Genomic DNA, 21,621 nt, shown 5'->3' with positions numbered 1-21,621 from the left:
TTCTTAGTAGTATAATTATTATTATCATTAAAGCTTCAATTTGCGGAATTGTGAGTGGATTGGACAAAATGTTTGGCAGCAATTCTTTTGGATCTTTACACTCTGAGTTCAAATACTGCTGTGACCAACTTTACCTTTCATTTTTCCAGGATCAGCAAAATAAGTACCAGCTATATACAAGGGTAAAAGTAATAGACTTGCCCACTTCCTCTAAAATAGCTGGCCTTGTGCCAAAATTTGAGACCATTATCATTATTATTGTTGTTGTTGTTGGCACTGCAGTATAATCAAAGACTGGACTTTCAGATCTGTGTTTGCCACATTCTAGGTAATGGTAACTGGGAAATAATTTATCAATTAAGAAAACTATTTTAATGTCGGAACATGCAAATGAGAGAAGTCGACCAATCAAATGCAAATTAAATCTTTGAAAATTGTGTTGGTTTATTTTAGTTAAAGACATAAACAATGATCTGTAAAATGTTATCAATGAACAATGAACAACTTTTGTCAAAAAAAAAAAGAAGTTTTTTTTATCAATAAGTCATAAACAAAGAGTAAACAAATACTTTTTGTTCTGTAGGAAAACATAGAATGAAAAACTGTTGACAATAAACAGTGAACAATGTACAGTTATATGAGTAAGAAAAGTTGAACATCAGAACTCATATAATGAATAATGAATAAAAAATGTCAGTGAACAATATTATTGTGTGATGAACATCTGTGAACAATTTGATGCCTTTTAAGGCATTGCCGGCCTTTTATCCTTCCAAGGTCAATAAAATACTTATCATTAGTGACGTAAGAAATGATTTAGTTGACTCTAATCCTCTCCTATCATTCTGTGAGTCATATTGGAAATCTTTACAGACACACGTATGGATGTTTATGAATGAACATCAAACAATGAACAACTGTAATGAATGTTAAAGAGTAAACAACTAACAATGAACAGGAAATAAACAAGAGATAAAATTCTTATGGCAAATATTAATCCGATTCCTCTTCCATGTCATGAACCACAATCACAGATTCATGCATACGACATGGATGACATTTCTCTGAAGACACAAACGAATGATTAGACTGGTTTGATTCAACTGCACTGGATGGTCTTCGAGTTTCAGCCCACTGACCACTGCTCTCTTTAGAATCTGGAGTTATGTTAATGTTTTCAACCATGGTCACTCGTCTCTTAGATGAATTTTGTCGTACTTTTGTCATCATGTTGTTCAAAATTTTTCTGGACTGTAGCTGAAACTAAAGAAAATATGTTACATATCAGATATATATATATATCATCATCATCATCATCATCATCATTATCATCATTTTATGTCCATTTTCCATGCTGGCATGGGTCGAATAGTTTGACTGAAAACTGATAAGCTGGGGAGATGCACCAGGTTCCAATTTGACTTGGTATGGTTTCTATGACTCGATGACCTTCCTAATGCCAACCACTCCATGAGTGTAGTGGGTGCTTTTTATGTGCCACCGGCATGGTTGTCAGTTATGAAACACCAGCACCAGCCACAACTACAATCTCACTTGGCTTGACAGGTCTTTTCGAGCACAGTATATTACCTATCATTCAAAAGGTGCTTTTTATGTGCCACCAGTCTGGCTGCCAATTATGCGACATTGGCATCAGCCTTGGCCACAATCTCACTCGGCTTGATGGGTCTTCTCAAGCACAGTATATTACCAAAGGTCTCTGTCACCTGTCACTGCTTCTGTGAGGCCCAAAGTTTATAATATGCAATATACAGGCTGTTATAATAAAGACATGATATCTTAAATGATTCTAAACATTTATCTTAAATAATTCTAAACATAGGTGCAGGAGTGGCTGTGAGGTAAGTAGCTTGCTCACCAACCACATGGTTTCGGGTTCAGTCCCACTGTGTGGCACCTTGGGCAAGTGTCTTCTACTATAGCCTCGGACTGACCAAAGTCTTGTGAGTGGATTTGGTAGACAGAAACTGTAAGAAGCCTGTCATATATATGTATATGTGTATGTACGTATGTATGTGTGTGCATTCTTGTGTGTCTGTGTTTGTCCCCCCAACATCGCTTGACAACCAATGCTAGTGTGTTTACGTCCCTGTAACTTAGCAGTTTGGCAAAAGAGGCTGATAGAATAAGTACTAGGCTTACAAAGAATAAGTCCTGGGGTCAATTTGCTCGACTAAAGCAAATGACTGAAACAAGCATGGCCACAGTCAAATGACTGAAACAGGTAAAAGAGTAAAGAATAAAAAAGTATTCCCTTTCATTTGATATGGCTAACCAGATCTGGATATCAGAGTGCCCGTAAGGTACCTGTCCAGATTTCAAATCCCTATTCCTTTACATTATATCATCATCATCATCATCATTTAATGTCCATTTCCCATGCTGACATGAGTTGGTTGATATGATGGGGTTGGCTAGGCAGAAGACTGCTCTTGGCTTTTCACTGTCTATTTTGGTAGGGATGCCCTTCCTAACACCAACAATGTGTGCATGTGTGTGTGTGTGTGTGTGTGTGTGTGCGTGCATGCATGTGTGTATGTGTGCACGTGTGTGTGTGTATACAAATATATTCTAATATATAGTTATTTGATAAGTTTAGACAACACATTTGTACTTTACAACACATCATTATCTCTTCCTATGGTTACAGGCATATGCATAAACATATACTCTTCAGATGAGGTGAGCTACCACCTTCAGGTGAGGTGAGCTACCACCTAAGAGGTACCACCTTCAGGTGAGGTGAGCTACCACCTTCAGATGTGGTGAGTTACCATGATGATGATGATGATGATGATGATGATGATGATGATGATGACGACGATGATGACAATGATGATCATTTCTATTGAAATTAACTGTCTTTGTTTCAATGAATTTTAAAGACAATTAAACATTTAATAAAATAAATTTGTGTTATTATTAAGATGGTGTCTGAAACAAATTAACATGAAATGTTGATAGAAAGCTTTGATTTAGATCAGTGGCTACCAATCTGGGGTCCGTAAAGGTACTACTGGGGATCCATGAACTAAATTTAAAATTTCATACACACACACACACACACACACATACAGATAAGAATATCCTGTGGTCTGTGGGAAAACTCATTGAAATAAAAGGGGTCCTTGGTAGTAAAAAGATTAGGAACCCCTGATTTAGATCACTTTAAAATGGGAAGATTGTATTATAAAGCTAGGGTGGTCTGAGATGGGTGAGTAAATAAAATGGTTAAAGTGGAAAGCTGGGTTGAGTCAAAGACAACATTCAAATTTAGAGAATTTAGATTTTCTATTTTTAGTCATAACATTGTCCAAGTGTTTTAGTAATATGTCTACTACATGTCTACAACATGTCTACTACATGTTCAACATTCAGTTTACCGTCTTATGCTCATGTTTCACTTAAGTGCTGACAGTTATTGTCAGATGTTAAATTTGGTCAAAGGCCATACATGAGGATATCGCTCTTATAACCATTCCTTCCCAAAACCTCTGTATCAACTGACTCACTCTGTCTGTTAAGTGTTAATAAAAGAGAGGCATCTGTACTTTGAATGAAATAAATCTCTACAACTTTTCTGTGTTTTTTTAAGGATTGAAGAAAGGTGGTGCCTATGACCCCTTTTAAGGCTTTCAGAAGGATATCCTGCTCAACAGCAGTGTTGATAATGATGTTAAAGCAGACAATAGATTAAGTCTATCGATCAATGTTTGTGGCAGAGTTACCATTTTCTAGAGGTTTCATTTTCTTCCGTCTTTGCTATAAATGTGTGTTGAGGGGGAGAGAGTGATCGAGAGTCAGAGAGAGTGATAGAAAGTAAGTGAGAGATATAGTTCTTATTGTCACTAAATCAGAGCAGCTGTAGCTTTGACATTTTATAGCATATTGCTTAATCTTGTTTATGGTTAGTTAATACATTGTACAATTTATTAAAACCTAGGCAGAGGCATGGTGGCTGAATGGTTAAGAAGCTCACTTTGCGGCCACATGGTTTGGGGTTCAGTCCCATTGCGTGGCACTTTGAACAAGTATCTTCTACAATAGCCCCAGGCTGACCAATGCCATGGAAGTGAATTTTGTAGGCAGAAACTGTGTGAAAGTCTGTTGTCTTCTTAATGCCAACCACCTTACAGGCTGAAAGTGGGTTGGCATTAGGAAGCAACTAGTCCATGCTGTAACAGTCCATGCTTCTTAATGCCACCAACACAAGTTTGCTTACCGTGCAGTTTTCAGGACAACAAGCCTCGAGTGAGGAAGCAAGACTTTATGGTAGGAGAATAAGGAGAGGAGAGTTGTAGGGTATGAAAAACAGGGGCCAGAGCAAATATGGTACAAGATATTTGCACATACACACACACATTCACATACAGCTCTGTAACACTGTTTATATGTCAGCATATGTCAACATACCTCTGACACACCTTTCTTTATGGATTTCCATCCTGACCGTTTCTTTTTTCTTGAACTCTTCATCTCTGACTCCTCTTGTGAGGTGGAATTCTGGAAAATATATATCATCATCATCATTTAACGTTTGCTTTCTATGCTAGCATGGGTTGGACAATTTGACTGAGGACCGGCGAACCAGATGGCTGCGCCAGGCTCCAATCTGATCTGGCAGTGTTTCTACAGCTGGATGCCCTTCCTAATGCCAACCACTCTGAGAGTGTAGAGGGTGCTTTTACATGCCACCGGCACGAGGGCCAGTCTAGCGGTACTGGCAACGACCTCGCTCGAAATGTTTTTTTACGTGCCACCTGTATATACATATATAAGTATATATATATATATATATATGATGAGAATTTACAAAAAAAAAAAAGATGAAGATAGGTGTGTAAACAACAAACAGATGTATTAGTTTAATGCTCAGGAAGTGAGAAAGTTTTATTACATTTCGAGCCTACACTCTTCAACAGAAAGGAACACAGAAATAAACTGGGAGAGAAAATAGAAAAACGTTTAATGGCTAGCGATCTATCATGGTTAATGCCAGACAGAGGGGTCACATAATAGAGCTAGGAAGAAGGAGAGATAATAATGTGTGTGTGTGTGTGTGTGTGTGTGTGTGTGTGAGTATGTGTGTGTGTGTGTGCGTGCGTGCATGCATGTATAATAATAATAATAATATAATAATAATAATAATAATAATAATAATAATAATAATAATTGTGTACAGTGCTCAGGTGCACTACAACTCATCTAAAGTGTATATATAATCAGGTGTAGTTTCGGCGGATTTCGGAAAGCATGAGGGCCTTAAAGGATGCAGTGCCATGGCAGTCAACAACTGGTGCAGGCAGTTTATTCCAAGCTTCAGCAACTCTGAGCATGAAAAAATGTTTCCGAAAGTCATGGGAGTTGTGTTGTTTTCTGACTTTGTAGGCATGTCCACGTGTGTTAGACACATGGAGATCAAAAAGGTGTTCAGTGTTGTTGTTGGTGAGGTGGTTGATAACTTTGTGGGTGTTTACCAAGTCCGTCGCCAGACGCCGGAGCTTCAGTGAATCCATGCCCAGGGAAACAAGGCACTCAGAATATGGTAGGTGTCTGATGGAGGGTATGCGTTTGGTTGCACGTCTCTGGACAGATTCCAGGAGGTCAATGTTCTGAGCAAGATAGGGGTTCCAAACTGATGATGCGAATTCCAAGTGTGGTCGTACCATAGCTGTATACAGTTTTAAATAGATGGCTGGAGAGCGGCTAACAAAAGTCTTGCTGAGTGATGCCAAGACACCCTCGGCCTTCTTGACAATTTTAGAGATATGCTTTGTCCAACGCAAATCACTGCTGACAGTGATGCCTAGGTCACACTCGCAAGAGGATTTCTTGATATCAGTGTTGTGGAGGGGAGTATGTGGACGCAGGGTTTTTTCTCCCAAAATGCATGGTTGTACACTTGTCCACAGCCAGTTTCAGTTGCCAGTCAGTGATCCATTGCTGCATTGTGTCTAGGTCTGATTGCAAGAAAGAGTTGTAGACATCAGGATCTGTCCTCTTGATTTCAAGGTACAGCTTGATGTCGTCTGCATATTTCAATACTGTGGCATTCTTTAAATTGACATCTATGTCATTAATGTATGCCACAAACAAGAGAGAACCAAGGACAGATCCCTGTGGTACACCCGATGACATCTCATATGGTGTAGAATGCTGTCCTAGAACTGTGACTACCTCCTTTTGGCTGAGAATGAAGGATTTCAACCAGTTAAAAAGGTCATCACTCACACCCATTGCAGAGAGTTTCACCATAAGCCTTTTGTGTGGCACAGAGTTGAAAGCCTTAGCAAAGTCAAGGTAGACAACATCCACCCATGAGCCACTGTCAGTGATCTGAGTAATGTCCTCAAGGAACTTGACGAGCTGATCACTGCAGCTGGAGTTAGGGACAAATCCATATTGTGAGGGTCGGATGAGACTGTGAGAGCTCCAGAAGTTCCAGAGTGTTTCTCTGACACACGATTCCATCAGTTTTGCAATACAGCTAGTGAGACTGACTGGGCGATAGTTGACAGGTGATGTGCGGTCGCCCTTTTTGAACAGAGGAATGACACTGGCAGTTTTCCATATGTATGTATGCATGTTGTATGCATGCATGTATGTAAGTATGTATGTATATATGCATATATGTATGTACATATGTATGTGTGTATGTATGCATCCATGCACCTATGTATGTATGTAAATACATAAGATAGGATGCATTTGATGTATAACAAACCATTCAGGTTCGACTCTAACATTAAACCCATTAAACTCCCACATAGGTGGGGGTTGGCTGATGAAAGGAACCCTAAAAAAAAGAGACCGAGAGCATTATATACTGGCAATGCAAGACCAAACTTTGGCCACGAACTGGGGAGGGATCAGCCTTAGCAATGAACAAGTGTCTCTGCTGTGCCACATCTGCAATAGAGTGGATGAAACCATTGCCCATATCACAAACGAATACTCTGGACTTGCCCCAAACCACTACAAGTTGTAGCAACATGACCAGGTAGTGAAAGTGCTCCATTGGAAACTGTGCAAAAAGTGGAGACTAGACAGAGGTAAGATGTGGTATGAGCACAAATTGCAGAGGATGGTGGAGTCAGAGACTAGTAAAATCTTCTGGGATTTCTCAATCCAAACAGATCAGGTGCTAAAGCATAACAGACTGGCCCTAGTGGTGGTGGACAAGCAGCATCATATGTACAGTATAGTTGATGTTGCATGCCCCTTTGACCCATGAATAGTCAAGAATGAAGTGAAGAAAATGGATAGACACAACCCTCTTAAATACGAAATAGCCCGGCTATGGAAAATGAAGAAGGTGATTCAGTTGCAAGGTATTGAGTAAAGTTATTTGATTGCAGACCTCCTTTCAGTCATTTTATTATCATTGGGTCACACATAGTTCCAAGATGGTAACATTGATTTCAAGGCCTTCCCAGATGAGTGACTGGTTATTCAAAGACATTTACAGATTTTAAATTTATTCTGTCCAGTTCCATATCAGTATAGGGGTAATTTGCAAACTCCAGAGGTGACACTTTCATTTCTTCTTAGCCCTCACGTCATACAATTGTTTATGTTTATTTCAGTTGGGTCACACCCTTCCAATTGCTATAGATTCGTAATGCATGTTATGGCTGTGCCTGTCACCTGGATGGTGAGGAATCCTACATTGGGAGTGGTAACAACTAGGGTAGGGTAGCTGACTTCTTATTGTGATCATTCATCTTTTGGTTTCCTGTAGCTTTGCTCTCTTTTACAAACCCAGTGAACATATATTTCCTATTTCAAAGAAATTCAAACAATAGATATAGGACCCAAGTTAAAAAGATTCTCAACAATTAAACTTCTCTGGTTGACATTAAGATGCCCACTCCCAACAGGGGCCTTAACTCTCACATTTTAGAGCTCCATGACCTTCATTTTTCAGGAGCAAAATCTTTTTAACAGGTTCAATAAGACTGGAATTTTGGAATATGCGCAGAAAAATCAGTAGTATGGGATACATGTAGCACGATTACAATATTTTCAGGGTTTGTAAAGAGGAAAATAACCCTCATCAGCAATTTTGATGAAATTCGAAACATAGATATTACAGTTCATTACAGAAAATATAACAGAAAAGTCTAATTCTTCAATTGCATGTAACACGGGCAACGCTGGGTATCTCTGCTAGTATATATATATAATCATCATCATCATCACCATCATCATCGTTTAATGTCCGCTTTCCATGCTAGCATGAGTTGGACGATTGGACTGGGGACTGGCGAACCAGATGGCTGCACCAGGCTCCAACCTAACCTGGCAGAGTTTCTACAGCTATATATATATATGCATGTGTGTACACAGACACGTGCATTGATGTATGTGTGTATGTACGTAGGTATGTATGTATGTATGTTGAAATGTAGATAGGTATGTATGCAGATATTCATGTGCGTGTATGTGTGTGTGTATGTATGTATGTATGTAAAAGTAAAGGCTCAGATGGAGTGGTCATCTGGTCAGAATGAAGGATTCAAGGATGCCAAAACAACTCTTTTATTGAGAGTTAGCTAAAGGAGAACAACCTCCACATAAACCAAAAAAGAGGTATAAGGACTTACTGAAGGCTTCCTTAAGAGATGCTTGCATCTCTCCTGACACATGGGAGGGCATAGCTATTGATCGTAGCAGGTGGAGAAGGATTGTGCATGAGGGGACAGCTACTTTTGAGAAATCTCGAGTTGCGCATGAGAAAGTAAGGAGTGATATCAGGAAGGGCATCGCTGTTACACTTCCAGATGGGAAGGGTTTTCTTATGATGCTGACATGCAGTGTCTGTGCAAGACCCTGCCTCAGTACAGCTGGACTCAAGAGTCATCTTCGTAGTCATAAAGTGAGATAGATGAGTGACAACCTGACCACTAGTGGTGGTGTAACACACCATTCTAATCATATCTGTTGGGCATGTGGAAGAGAGTGTAATTCGGCAGGAGGACTTAAATGACATGCAAAGGTACATGAAACCCAGTTACAACTACAGCCAGCTATTACCAGTAAAGGTTTTAGCTGCCAATTCTGTACATCTTTAACTGGGCAAAAAAGCCACATTCGATCACAGCACCAATAACAGTTAAACTTCGTGCAATGGCCATACTCGATAACAAGGGGGCAGCCATCATGTATGTATGTATACATGTGGGTAGGTAGGTAATTTTCATATTTATTTTCTTTTGTTGTCTCACCAATGTGAAAAAAAAAAGAAAAAGTTTCTGGCCCAGAATCAATGCTCTTTCATTAGAATCTATTGACAACATGAATAGGGTATGCATTATGCATGGACGCATGCATACATGTGCACATGTAAATAGAAATAAATGTTTGCCTGTAACCATGTATATATTTACACACACACACACACACACATACACACACACACACACAAATCATAGTATGCAGTATTATAGATCCATTATAGCTGATCTTAACAAATGGCTTCACACTGTGTGAAACCACTTGGTAAGATCAGCTGAAATGGATCAATAATACTGTATACTTTGATTAACATTCTCACTCTATCGATAAATATATGAGTGCTTATTCTTTCTGATGTATGGATTTTAGACAACTTTGCATACATACATATATATATATATATCATCATCATCATAATCATCATCCTCATCATTATCATTATTATCATCAACATTTAGTGTCTGCTTTTCATGCTGGCATGGGTTGGCCAGTTTGACAGGGGTTGGCTCAGCAGAAGACTACATCAAGCTTTACTCACTCCATGGAGTTGACTGAGTGCTTTTTACATGGCACCAGCATAGAAAAAGTCAGTTTTGCCATGGTTTTTACAGTTGGATGCCCTTCCAAATGTCAACCACTTCATAGTTTGGACTCAATGCTTTTTATGTGGCACCAGCACTGGCAGGGTCACCAAGTAATTTGCAAGACAAAGAACCTTTGAGAGAGGATGTGATACTGGAGATGATCTTGTGCCAGATGATGAAATGTTAGAGTGTGACAGAGAGACAGAAATAGGTATCTTGCTGAAGAGGAGATACATGGTGAGAGAGAGAGAGGGTGAGAAAGAGTGATCAAGATTGAGGTCAGTACGAGAGTGGAAGAGAGCAAGAGAAAGAGGGAGAGTGGGAGAGAGCAAGAGTGCAAGGGAGCAGGAGAGAGATGATGGTGAAGTGCCAGGGCATGCTCACAGGGATTGGGGATCAGAATATAAAGTTCCTAGTGCGTATTTTACAAAATCTCTAGAGCGTTCTATATACGAGGTTAAAAATGAAAATTATTTTCTAAGCAATGTTCGAGTCTCTATTTGCTTTGTTTTATAAATTTCAATGAGTATCTTTTTGATACTGCTTCTTCATTCAGGTGTTTAAAGAATTCACCATGTATTTCTTTCTGTGATTGTTCCTTAATTATTTTTTCTCCCTCGTATCTTTTGTACTCATTGACATTATTGATATTATGCTTTATGTATTCTTTTTTTATTTCAATAATATCGTAACCCATATAATAATAATAATAATAATAATAATAATAATAATAATAATAATAATAATAATAATAATAATGGTGATGATGATGATGATGATGATGATGATAATAATTTCACCTATGGTGAAATTTACTATAGTGGAGTACACCGTGGTGGAATTTACCTATAGTGAAATTTACCTAGTGGAATTTTCCATGGTGAAATTTCCCGGTCACCCTGGATAACTGTATGTTTATATGTATATGTACATTTGTGTGTGTGTGTGTGTGTGTGTGTGTGTGAGTGCGTGTGAGTGTGTGTGTGAGAGAGAGAGAGAGAAAGATTGTGTGTGTGTGTGTGTGTGTGTGTGAGTGCGTGTGAGTGTGTGTGTGAGAGAGAGAGAGAGAAAGATTGTGTGTGTGTGTGTGAGAGAGAGTGTGTGTGAGTGTGCGTGTGTGTGTGTGTGAGTGTATATGTATGCACGTGTGCGTGTGTGTTGTGCCTGTACATTAGAAAAAATAACAAACAATAACAACAACAACAACAACAACAGCATCTTAGAATGTTACCTTCATTCCATAAAACATAGCACTGAGGCAATCTTGTCTTCCCAGAAGAATGAAATATCTCCTGACTGAAAGCACTGGAAGGGCCGCTTTATATAACCAGGTCTTGAATCTTACTAAGATAGATATTAAACTTCTTGAAATTGATCTTGATACTTATGTTGTAGATATATCCTCTTCGTTAGTATTTCACTGTTGATGGATGATGGACACGAGGAGACTGAATGGTGTCACAACTGCTCAGGGAATGAAGATTCCACAGTGAAACAATACAGTTCACTTCTCTTAAGACATTTATATCATTAGAGAATCCCATCAGCCTCCCCCTCTCTCTCACTCTCACTTTCTCTTTCTCTCTCTCTCTCCTTCACTCTGTCTTCTTCCCTTTAAATCTCTCTTTATATTTCTCTCTTAACCTCCTCTCTCTCTTCACACAGCTTTCTCTTCTCCCTCTCTCTCTCTCACTCTCTCTCTCTCTCTCTATATATATATATATTTAATTTTCTTTTCTATGTCCATGCATTTTTCATTACCTCCAACACTGTTATAAAACATTTGCACACATCCTGCTCAATCATGCATGCTTCTGCTGAATATACAAACTTCAATGTGTATATTCTAGCAACCGATAAAATTGCTTTGACAACACACTGGTTCAGCTTGACACAGAGACACACTTCAACACACATCTATAGAAAAAGATATGCGGCAACAGACACACAAACATACACACTTACCCATCAACCGACATTACTCACCTACTGACCTACATTACATACATACATACATACATACACACATACATACATACATACATACATACATACATACGTACATCATCATCATCATCATCATTTAATACCTACAGTCCATGCTGGCATGGGTTGGATGGTTTGATAGGATCTGACTGGCATGAGCGAGAGTGCTTGACAGGATCTGAGAGTAACATCAAACCTTTTCTATTTTCTCTTCCTGTTTATTTCTGTATTCCTTTCTGTCGAAGAACGGATAATGTGGAGTGGGAAAAAGAAGTTTACAAATTTCAAAGGGGACAGGGGACGAAGAGATGTCATACAAATATATGGAAGGATTTATTAAGAATTTTGAAGGTACACAAACACGAACCCCTCCACCACCACACACATGCATGCCTATATTTATATACATATATATATGTATATATATATGTGTGTGTATATATATATATATATATGTATATATATATATGTGTGTGTGTATGTACATACACACACATACACACATACATATATATATACTCACTCACTCACACACACACACACACACACACACATATTTGCTTGGAAATATATAAAACCCAGTAATTAAAACAAGATATAAATTTTTAAAATAAAACATGAAAGTTTATCTGACCAGGTTTAGTTTGGAAACACCATGAGTCTGTTCACTTAATCATTTCTTAAATTGTATTTAAGTGTAACTGAAGGCACCAGTAGGTATTTTTTGAAACATTCTTTTTTAAGTTAGGTACAATGTCTTAATTTTACAAGTAATTTATCTTTTGTGTGCTGTTTTTATTCTGAATCTAGCTATATTTGTATCATTCTAACTACCGGGGGAAGTGGGGCAGTTCTGTGGCACTAGAGGTACAGAATTTTGTCTGTTTATCTTTTTTATATCTGAAGAACAGTGGCTCTAAGTTCATCTCCATTTGTGCCATCTTATATTCCTGAAGATTGATATCTTTGTTTTTTGGAAAAAATTTCCTTTTCACCTGTTTCCATTGTTTGACGTTGAGTGTTCAGCTTGGTTTTTATAGTTAGATGCCCTTTCTAATATCTACCACTTTACAGAGTGTCCCCGATGTGCTTTTGTAGTACCACCACTTGAGTGAAATTATGTTCTCAAATTTACAGAAAACAAAAGATGAAGACAGGTGAGGGAATGAGGAGGTGTATTAGTTTAACACCTGGGGAGAAATGGAAAAGTCTTTGATGTTTTGAGTCTAGGCTCTTTGATAGAAAGGATTGAGAGGAAAAAAATGGAGAGAGAAAAAAATACGTAGGGATTAATGGTTCAACATATATGTATGTATGTATGTATGTATGTATGTATGTATGTTTGTATGTATGTATGTATGTATGTATGTATGTATGTTTGTATGTATGTATGTATGTATGTATGTATACTTGCTCAGTTTTTGGTAGGTCTTGACAGATACATTTATGTCAATTGGGACAGTCATATCAATGAGGAGGCATGATTTTTGTCTGAAGTCTTTGAATATGATGTCTGGTCTATCATCATCATCATCATCATCATCATCCTCATCGTCGTCATCGTCGTCGTCCCGGCAGCTTTGCATCTATCTTTACATTTTAAGTTCAAATTCTGTCGAGGTTGACTTTACCTTTCATTCTCAACTGGTGCTTGATTTATTGACATTTTTGAGCTCATTAAAATAAGTACCAGTTGACTACTGGGGTTGATGTAATAGACTTGCACACATCTTGCTTTCTACAGGCTGAGCACACGGGTTGTTTACAGCATATAAGCATTACTTTAGTGGACCCTGCGGCTATGAACAGCCAAGTGGAACTTGAACTTGCCAGATTTGAAACTCAGAATGTTAAGATTAGTCCCTAAATACTGGACACTCAACTGCTTCTGTTGTTACCTGATTGTCTTGAGCTCATCTGAAACATTAAACTCCACTCTGATTGTAGCTAGATATTCGGAGTGATTCTGTATATATTATTTACATTATTTACATTATTTACATTTGACGAATATTTGTCCTCATCTTGTTTGTTGTTAACTCAACGTTTCGGCTGATATACCCTCCAGTTTTCTTCAGGTGTCTTGGGGAAATTTCGAACCTGGGTTCCCATTCCTAAGGTATTTATCAATGTTATTATTAATATTATTGTTATTACTACTACTACTACTACTACTACTACTACTACTACTACTATTCAGGTCACTGCCTGGAATCGAACTTGGGATCTTGGGGTTAGTAGCCCACGCTGTTAACCACTACGCCATATGCCTGTGGGTATAATAATAATAATAATAATAATTACATTGGAAAAATACCTTAGGAATGAGAACCCAGGTTCAAAATTTCCCCAAGACACCTTATGAAGGCTGGAGGGTATATCAGCTGAAACATTGTGTTAACAACAAACAAGATGAGGACAAATATCTGTCAAATGTAAATAATGTAAATAATTCCTCATCTCTTAAATATAGAACTGTATTCTTCTGCATATGTTTAATATTAAAATATAGCTTAAGCTGACTTTGATAATACACCTGTCCACAACATATTTTCACACGTATTGTCTATGGGGATAACTTTCTTCTGAGATCATTTACACATTGAAAGTCTCCCTACTTCCAAGTGTATATGAATGTGTTAGGTATAATGGTCAATGATAGTACCACCTGATTGATACCGCAGTGGTGGCATGTAAAAAGCACCACTCAAGTGTGATCATTGCCAGTGCCACCTGACTGGTCCCCATGCCAGTGGCATGTAAAAAGCACCATTTGAGCATGGTCGATGCCAGTGGCGGCTGACTGGTCCTGTGCCAGTGGCACATAACAAGCACCATTCAAGCATGATCGTTGCCAGTGCTGCCTGACTGACTTCCGTGCCAGTGGAATGCAAAAAGCACCATTTGAGTTTGGTCGTTGCCAGTGCCAGCGGACTGGTCCCTGTACTGGTAGCATGTAAAAAGCACCCACTACACTCTCGGAGTGGTTGGTGTTAGGAAGGGCATCCAGCTGTAGAAACTTTGCCACATCAGACTGGAGCCTGGTGCAGCCTACTGGCTTGCCAGACCCCAGTTAAATCATCCAACCCATGCCAGCATGGAAAGTGGATGTTAAACGACAATGACGATGATGATGCTGATGATGATGATGATGATATTATATACTTAGATTTCAGTTTACTCATTTGTGGCTATATATGTGAAGATCTTCACTATGTGTCCATTGCTAAAATGTCTTGAAAGTCAACATCCTCTGTTTCCATTACCCTCACATTTACCCTCTTGTGCCTTGAGGTGTATACCCTGACACCTCATCGACACCATCTTCTTTGCTTCTTTTCCAGCCGGAGCAGCCATCTCTCCCCTTTAATAGAGCATGACACCTGTTCCTATTCCTTGCTCTCCTATTCCTCTCGCTTCTCAGGGCCTTCTATGCCTCACTCAATCAAAGAGTCTTGTCATGGAAGCTACTTGTTGACCTCACTAGAGCTAGTGCAATGAAATAAAACACCAAGAATATTCAGTAAGTTGGTTGGCAATAGAAAGGGCATCCAACCGAAAAGAAAAAAGCCATGCGGAAACAGACATTGGAGCTTGATGTTCTCCTCTGACATGCTGGATGCTGTCAAACCATCTGACCCATGCCAGCATAGAATACAGACACTAAGTAATAGCAATGATGATGACAATGATGATGATGATGACGATGATGATGAGGGGGATGATGATGATGAGGGGGAGGATGATCTGCCCATGACCAATTAGTACTAGAAATAATCTGAAATGAGTTTACTCAAGTAGAGTCCTAGAGATAAGAAAATCAATATTGGAGCTAGAACTGAATCTTGTAGTAACTGTGATAGAGATAAGGGTTAGGGTTTGGCCCCCACTGAGACGCATCTGTCATCCACTTATAATTCCCAATGGCAACACTAATTAACCAATCTATTGATTAAACTAATCTATAGATTATAGCTGAACCAACAGGCAAAAGACTTCAACCGGAAATATAAGAATGTCCGATAAGGACTGACACAGCATAATCGCCATTTTACAATGTAATAATCCATATGTAGAAGTGTATATTTACATACACACTTGCTTAAGCAGGCATAGCAATATGCGTTCGCCTGTACTGATATGCATTTACAAGTATTTACATGTATATCAGATCGACTGTGTTTTGTGTTCAACTGGATAAAATGCATTTGAGTCACACCTATGGCACACCTGAGGCGCACCTGAAGAGCCTTTCAGGATTATTTACCAAACCACAATTATGTAATTTAGTGTAATTACTGTGGATGTTGATAAAGCTTCATGAATACTAAACTATCAGAGACGGTTGTTTATTATACAATTAGTTACCAATATAAATGCACTAAATTTGCAGACATATTAGGTGCATCTTGACATGAGGTACATATCTGCATAATGTGCAGCTTTGCATGATGTACAGTTCTTTGTAAGGTGCACTTTCATTTTTACAAGGTTATTATAATGATTGGTTTCCATTGTGCTGGCAGAATTGTTTGAGCATCAGAAAATGGTCTTAAGGCATTTGTTTTGGTTCTTTACATTCTGAGTTCAAATTCTACCAATACTGACTTTGCTTTTCATCCTTTCGGGGTTGATAAGATAAGTACCAGCTGAACACTGGGGTCGATGTAATTGCTTCGTCCCCTTCCTCACAACTTCAGCCCTTGTGCCTTTAGTAGAGAGGATTATTATTTCTATTGATAGATGCCAGGCCCGCCTGACTGGCCCCCACGCCAGTGGCATGTAAAAGGCACCCACTGCACTCTCAGAGTGGTTGGCATTAGGAAGGGCATCCAGCTGTAGCAATCTTGCCACATCAGATGGGAGTCTGGTGCGACCTCCTGGTTTGCCAGATATCAGTCAAACCGTCCAAGCCATGCTAGCATAGAAATAGACGTTAAACGATGATGATGATGGTGATGATTCCACTGAAGTTGACTTTGTCTTTCATCATTTGGTGGGGGGAGAGGGCAATGCAATAAGAACCAGTTGTGCACTGGGGTTAACGTAATCAATTTGCCCCCTCCCTCAAAATTTAGGCCTTGAGCCTAAAATAGAAAAGGATTATTATCATTATTATTAGTTTGCGAGAAAAATGATATCACTGTTTCAACATAGATGCAGCGGAAATGATTTTAAAATGGTTTTTAGGGGGATCATCATTATAGGTACAGGAGTGGCTGTGTGGTAAGTAGCTTCCTTACCAACCACATGGTTCCAGGTTCAGTCCCACTGCGTGGCACCTTGGGCAAGTGTCTTCTACTATAGCCTCAGGCTGACCAAAGCCTTGTGAGTGAATTTGGTAGATGGAAACTGAAAGAAGCCTGTCATATATTTGTGTGTGTGTGTTGTGTGTGTGTGTGTGTGTGTGTGTGTGTGTGTGTGTGTGTGTTGTGTGAGTGTGTGTGTGTGTTTGTGTGTCTGTATTTGTCCCCCCAACATCGCTTGACAACCGATGCTGGTGGTTCCACAAAAGAGACCAATAGAATAAGTACTAGGCTTACAAAGAATAAGTCCTGGGGTCGATTTGCTTGACTAAAAGGTGGTGCTCCAGCATAGCTGAAGTCAAATGAATGAAACAAATAAAAGAATGAAAAAATAGTTGTGTAAATATTACATATATACATACATATCATCATCATCGTTTAACATCCGTTTTCCGTGCTAGCACGGGTTGGACGGTTCGACCAGGGTCTGGGAAGCCAGGGGTTGCACCAGGCTCCAGTCTGATCTGGCAGCGTTTCTACAGCTGGATGCCCTTCCTAACGCCAACCACTCCGCGAGTGTAGTGGGTGCTTTTTACATGCCACCGGCACAGGTGTCAGGGGAGTCTGGCATCAGCCATGATCGGTTGGTGCTTTTAACGGAAGCCAGTCAAGGCAGCACTGGCATCGGCCACGTTCGGATGGTGCTTTTTATATGCCACCGGCACAGAAGCCAGTTGAGGCGGCACTGTCATCAGCCACGTTCAGATGGTGCTTTTTATGTCCCACCGACACAGGTATCACAACTGCTATTTCCATTGATACGAGGGGCGTTCAATAAGTAATGCCTCTGACCCACTTCCCATAGCAGTAGAGCAACGAAACTTGGCACAGTTATTAGTCTTTTTCTACATAGGAACCACCCAGAGTTATGCATTTCTCCCATTGTTTGATGCAGCTCTGGAGACCGTTTTTGTAGAAGACCCCAGCTTGGTCCTCCAACCTCAATGTGACTTCAGAAATCAAGGCTGCATCATCTGGGAAACGCTTTCCTTTCAAAAACAACTTCATGACTGGGAAGAGGTGAAAATCAGAGGGTGCAAGGTCAGGAAAGTAGGGGGATGGGGGAGGAGTTCATAGCCATACGCCTGTGCTTCTGATCTGGCGACAAGCGAGTTGTGGACCGGAGCGTTGTCCTGCAGGAGGAGGATGCCTTTGCTGATCTTGCCCCGCCTCTTGATTTTGATAACTTCTCTTAATTTCCTCAAAAGTGAAGCATAATAGGCTCCTGCAATTGTGGTACCCTTTGACAAGAAATCTGTCATCACTACTCCGTCCTGGTCCCAGAAGACTGTGAGCATGACCTTGCCAGCGGAGGGCTGCACCCTTGCCTTCTTTGGATGGGGTGAGTCACAGTGCTTCCACTGCATTGACTGGGCTTTGGTCTCTGGATCATCGTGATGGACCCAGGTTTCATCCTGTGTAATCAGTCTTTTGAAAAATTTTGACTCATCTTCTTGGCACATCTCCAAATTCACCCTCGAGCACTCAACGCGTTCTTGCTTCTGGAAAGGCGTGAGCAACCTGGAAATCCATCTGGCAGACACCTTTTGCATATGCAAATGGTCATGAATGATAGTTTTCACAGACCCGGTACTAATCTTGACCTCATGGGCTATTTGGCGAATAATTATGCGTCGATCTTCCAAAATGGCAGCCTCAACTTGACGGACAGATGCCTCATCAATGGCAGAAGGGGCGACCAGATCTGGGAGCTGTTTCCACAGAGTTCCGACCATGTTTGAATTCACGATGCCAGCGTTTTACAAGGTCATATGATGGGGCATCATCACCATAAGTTACTTTCATTTCATCAAAAGTCTCCCGTGGTGTGAGTCCTTTCAAATACAAAAACCGGATCACTGCTCGACACTCAACAGGCTCCATTTCACACTTGACTCGGTTCAAACACCTGTAAATCAGAAACCACAATTAATTCAGAGCTGTAATTTGCTACTTACTCTATAGAGATATAAATGATAGCACATGCAAAATTTCAGCTAGATCAAACAACTGCAAGTGGGTCAGAGGCATTACTTATTGAACGTCCCTCGTATTTATTTCGATGTTCATGTACTTGACTCAATAGGTTTCCTCAAGCACAGCGAACATACATACATATATATATATATATATATATATATATATATATATATATATAATATATATATATATATATATATATATATATAGAGAGAGAGAGAGAGAGAGAGAGAGAGAGAGAGAGAGAGAGAAAGGGAGAGATTAATAGATAGACAGACACATATTTACATACATACATACATACATAGATACATACATACATACATACATACATACATACATACATACATACATGTCTCCCGAAGTGTTGCTATTGACCAGTGTTGCCATGCTTTTGATGTACGATTATTATAAATTAGGTTGAGGTGTGTGTATTGAAAATGGGAACAAAACTAAGAAACATTGTCTAATCCATTTATCTATGGAAAGGTTCTGCTGTATTTACACAGAGATTTTCAGATACTCACTATAGACTTAGCCTAGAGGGATCAACTTTCATAGTGACTACATTGTACAGTCCTTAATGGCTTACTCTTGAGACAGGAACAACTTTAACTGTTTTTACTCTTTTCTTGGTATGAAGACAAGAAGATATATGTCTGCCAAGTCTTGCTAAGTCTCTACTCTGGCCAGGATTGTTTGTGGCAAAAGGTGAACTGTGTGTTCCTTGATTGCTCTCAACCTCTGATAAGATTCTTGGCACTAAACTGCTTGTAACTAGAGAGAAGTGTGAAGATCTCGAGGACGTTCACTTTTGATCAGACCTTATGGCGTAATCTGCTGCCATTCAGTCGATTGATAAAGTGTACTCATGATAATTGCATGGTCCATTCATGGCACTGGCCTGATAACTGAAAGAACGGGAGTTCAAATCCTAGTACCCAGTATAGGGTCTCTTTCCAGTGAGAAAGTTACAAACAACAAATGAAACTCTGAAACAGCAGAGAAATTTCTATTCAAATTCTAACAGAATGCAATTATACGAGCAAAGCATGAACAAAGTGAAAATGATGTGATAATGTCCTTATTCCCAGTTAATAAAGGGAAAATATGTTGCAATCGAATACAACATACATGTGATAATTGTGCAATCCATTTATAGCACTAACTTCATAACTTAAAGAATGAACATAGGAAATGTGTCAAGTCCAACAGGAAACGGTGTTTCCCAGGGTTAAATAGCAATAGCAGTCTTCCCTTTCATGGGACTGTCACATTAAGTTGACAACATACTATCACTTTATTGTGCTGCTACTGTATAAATCTCTCTGAGAGATTTAGAAATATATTATTTCTATTTTTAAAGAACGGAGTTCAAATCCTAGGTCTCACTACACACACACACATACACATGCTCTTTATCACTTCACTTCTCTGCAATACAATTTGGATCATCATTCATTGTCACCAGGAACATTACAAGAACCATATTTTGTTAATGATTTTCATACAACCTCTTCATTTACACCTTCCAAAATTGCTTTCTTCACACATCTGTGTAATAAAGGAGCACTTTCTCCTTCCTTTTTCCTTCTCCATTCTTGCTCAGTCCTGCTAGGGTTACTTCAAAATCTGAAATGTGTTCCATTCCTCTCTGCTGAATCCTTTAAATGGATTATTGATTGAGTCTTCTTAAAGTTGTCTGTCATCAGTAAGATCTGGAATTATCACTGAGTCCTCAACCATCAAACTTTACCCTCAACAAAGTCAATACTATTATCCCCAAACTAATAAGGTCAGTTTCTTTAATATCCCAACATTAACATCTGAACCCCAGTTTACTTGTTGTTTAATTCCTCTGTCTTACATCTAAACTCCAGTGGATATTCTTTCTTTAGATAATGACTCTCTTTAAAAAAAATATTATATGACTGTCTTGTGCAGTATATAGAAAAAAAGAGTGGAGTGTCTCGTTATGGTGAGATACTTTATTGCAAATTTAACAACTTTTTATTCTATCATCTTGTTTGATGCTTTTTCAAATATGTGCAAGACTGAACCCATGTCTGCTATCTTCAAAAGTTCTAAATTATTGCATTTTTTAGTATTAATCACACAGTAAAACTTAACAAGTTCGTTTCATGGACAATTGTTGTGTTTTTCTCATTCTAATTTTCACAGAGAACCTATTTCTACTCACAGATCTGTCACACCATTATGTCAGTCCTCTAAAATAAATTATCCCAGTCACTCTTTGCTGATTTTAGTCTTCAACGGTAAATTGCCATTTTGCTAGATGCTGAAATAACCCAAACATCTTTGGCCTTCCACATGTCTATAATAATTCTTCAAGTTCTGGCCATTTGACAATTCCTCTACAGTAGCAAGTTCTCAGCTGTTCTGGTATTCTCCATGATCTTGCTATTTTTGTCAATTAGTGTTGGACTAAAATATCACACAGCTGTTCTATTATCATGTTCTTATTTTTAGGCAACCACATTTAATGT

General features: G+C 39.1%; 1 protein-coding gene across 1 annotated transcript in view; it reads right to left on the bottom strand.

The window, feature by feature from the left end:
- Nucleotides 1-146: 146 nt before the first annotated feature.
- The window catches only part of LOC115215853, a 35,437-nt gene continuing 13,962 nt past the window's right edge, over nt 147-21,621 (bottom strand). Inside the window, exons 2-3 of the mRNA XM_029785191.2 lie at nt 4,435-4,524; nt 147-1,263 (exon numbers count right to left, since the gene is read on the bottom strand). Coding sequence (XP_029641051.1) covers nt 994-1,263; nt 4,435-4,524 — 360 coding nt within the window. The 3' untranslated portion in view covers nt 147-993. The remainder of the gene's footprint in view (nt 1,264-4,434; nt 4,525-21,621) is intronic.

This window comes from Octopus sinensis, linkage group LG9 (assembly GCF_006345805.1).
Source record: "Octopus sinensis linkage group LG9, ASM634580v1, whole genome shotgun sequence".
NCBI classification, from domain to species: domain Eukaryota; kingdom Metazoa; phylum Mollusca; class Cephalopoda; order Octopoda; family Octopodidae; genus Octopus; species Octopus sinensis.
This window is presented reverse-complemented; position numbering and strand designations above follow the sequence as displayed.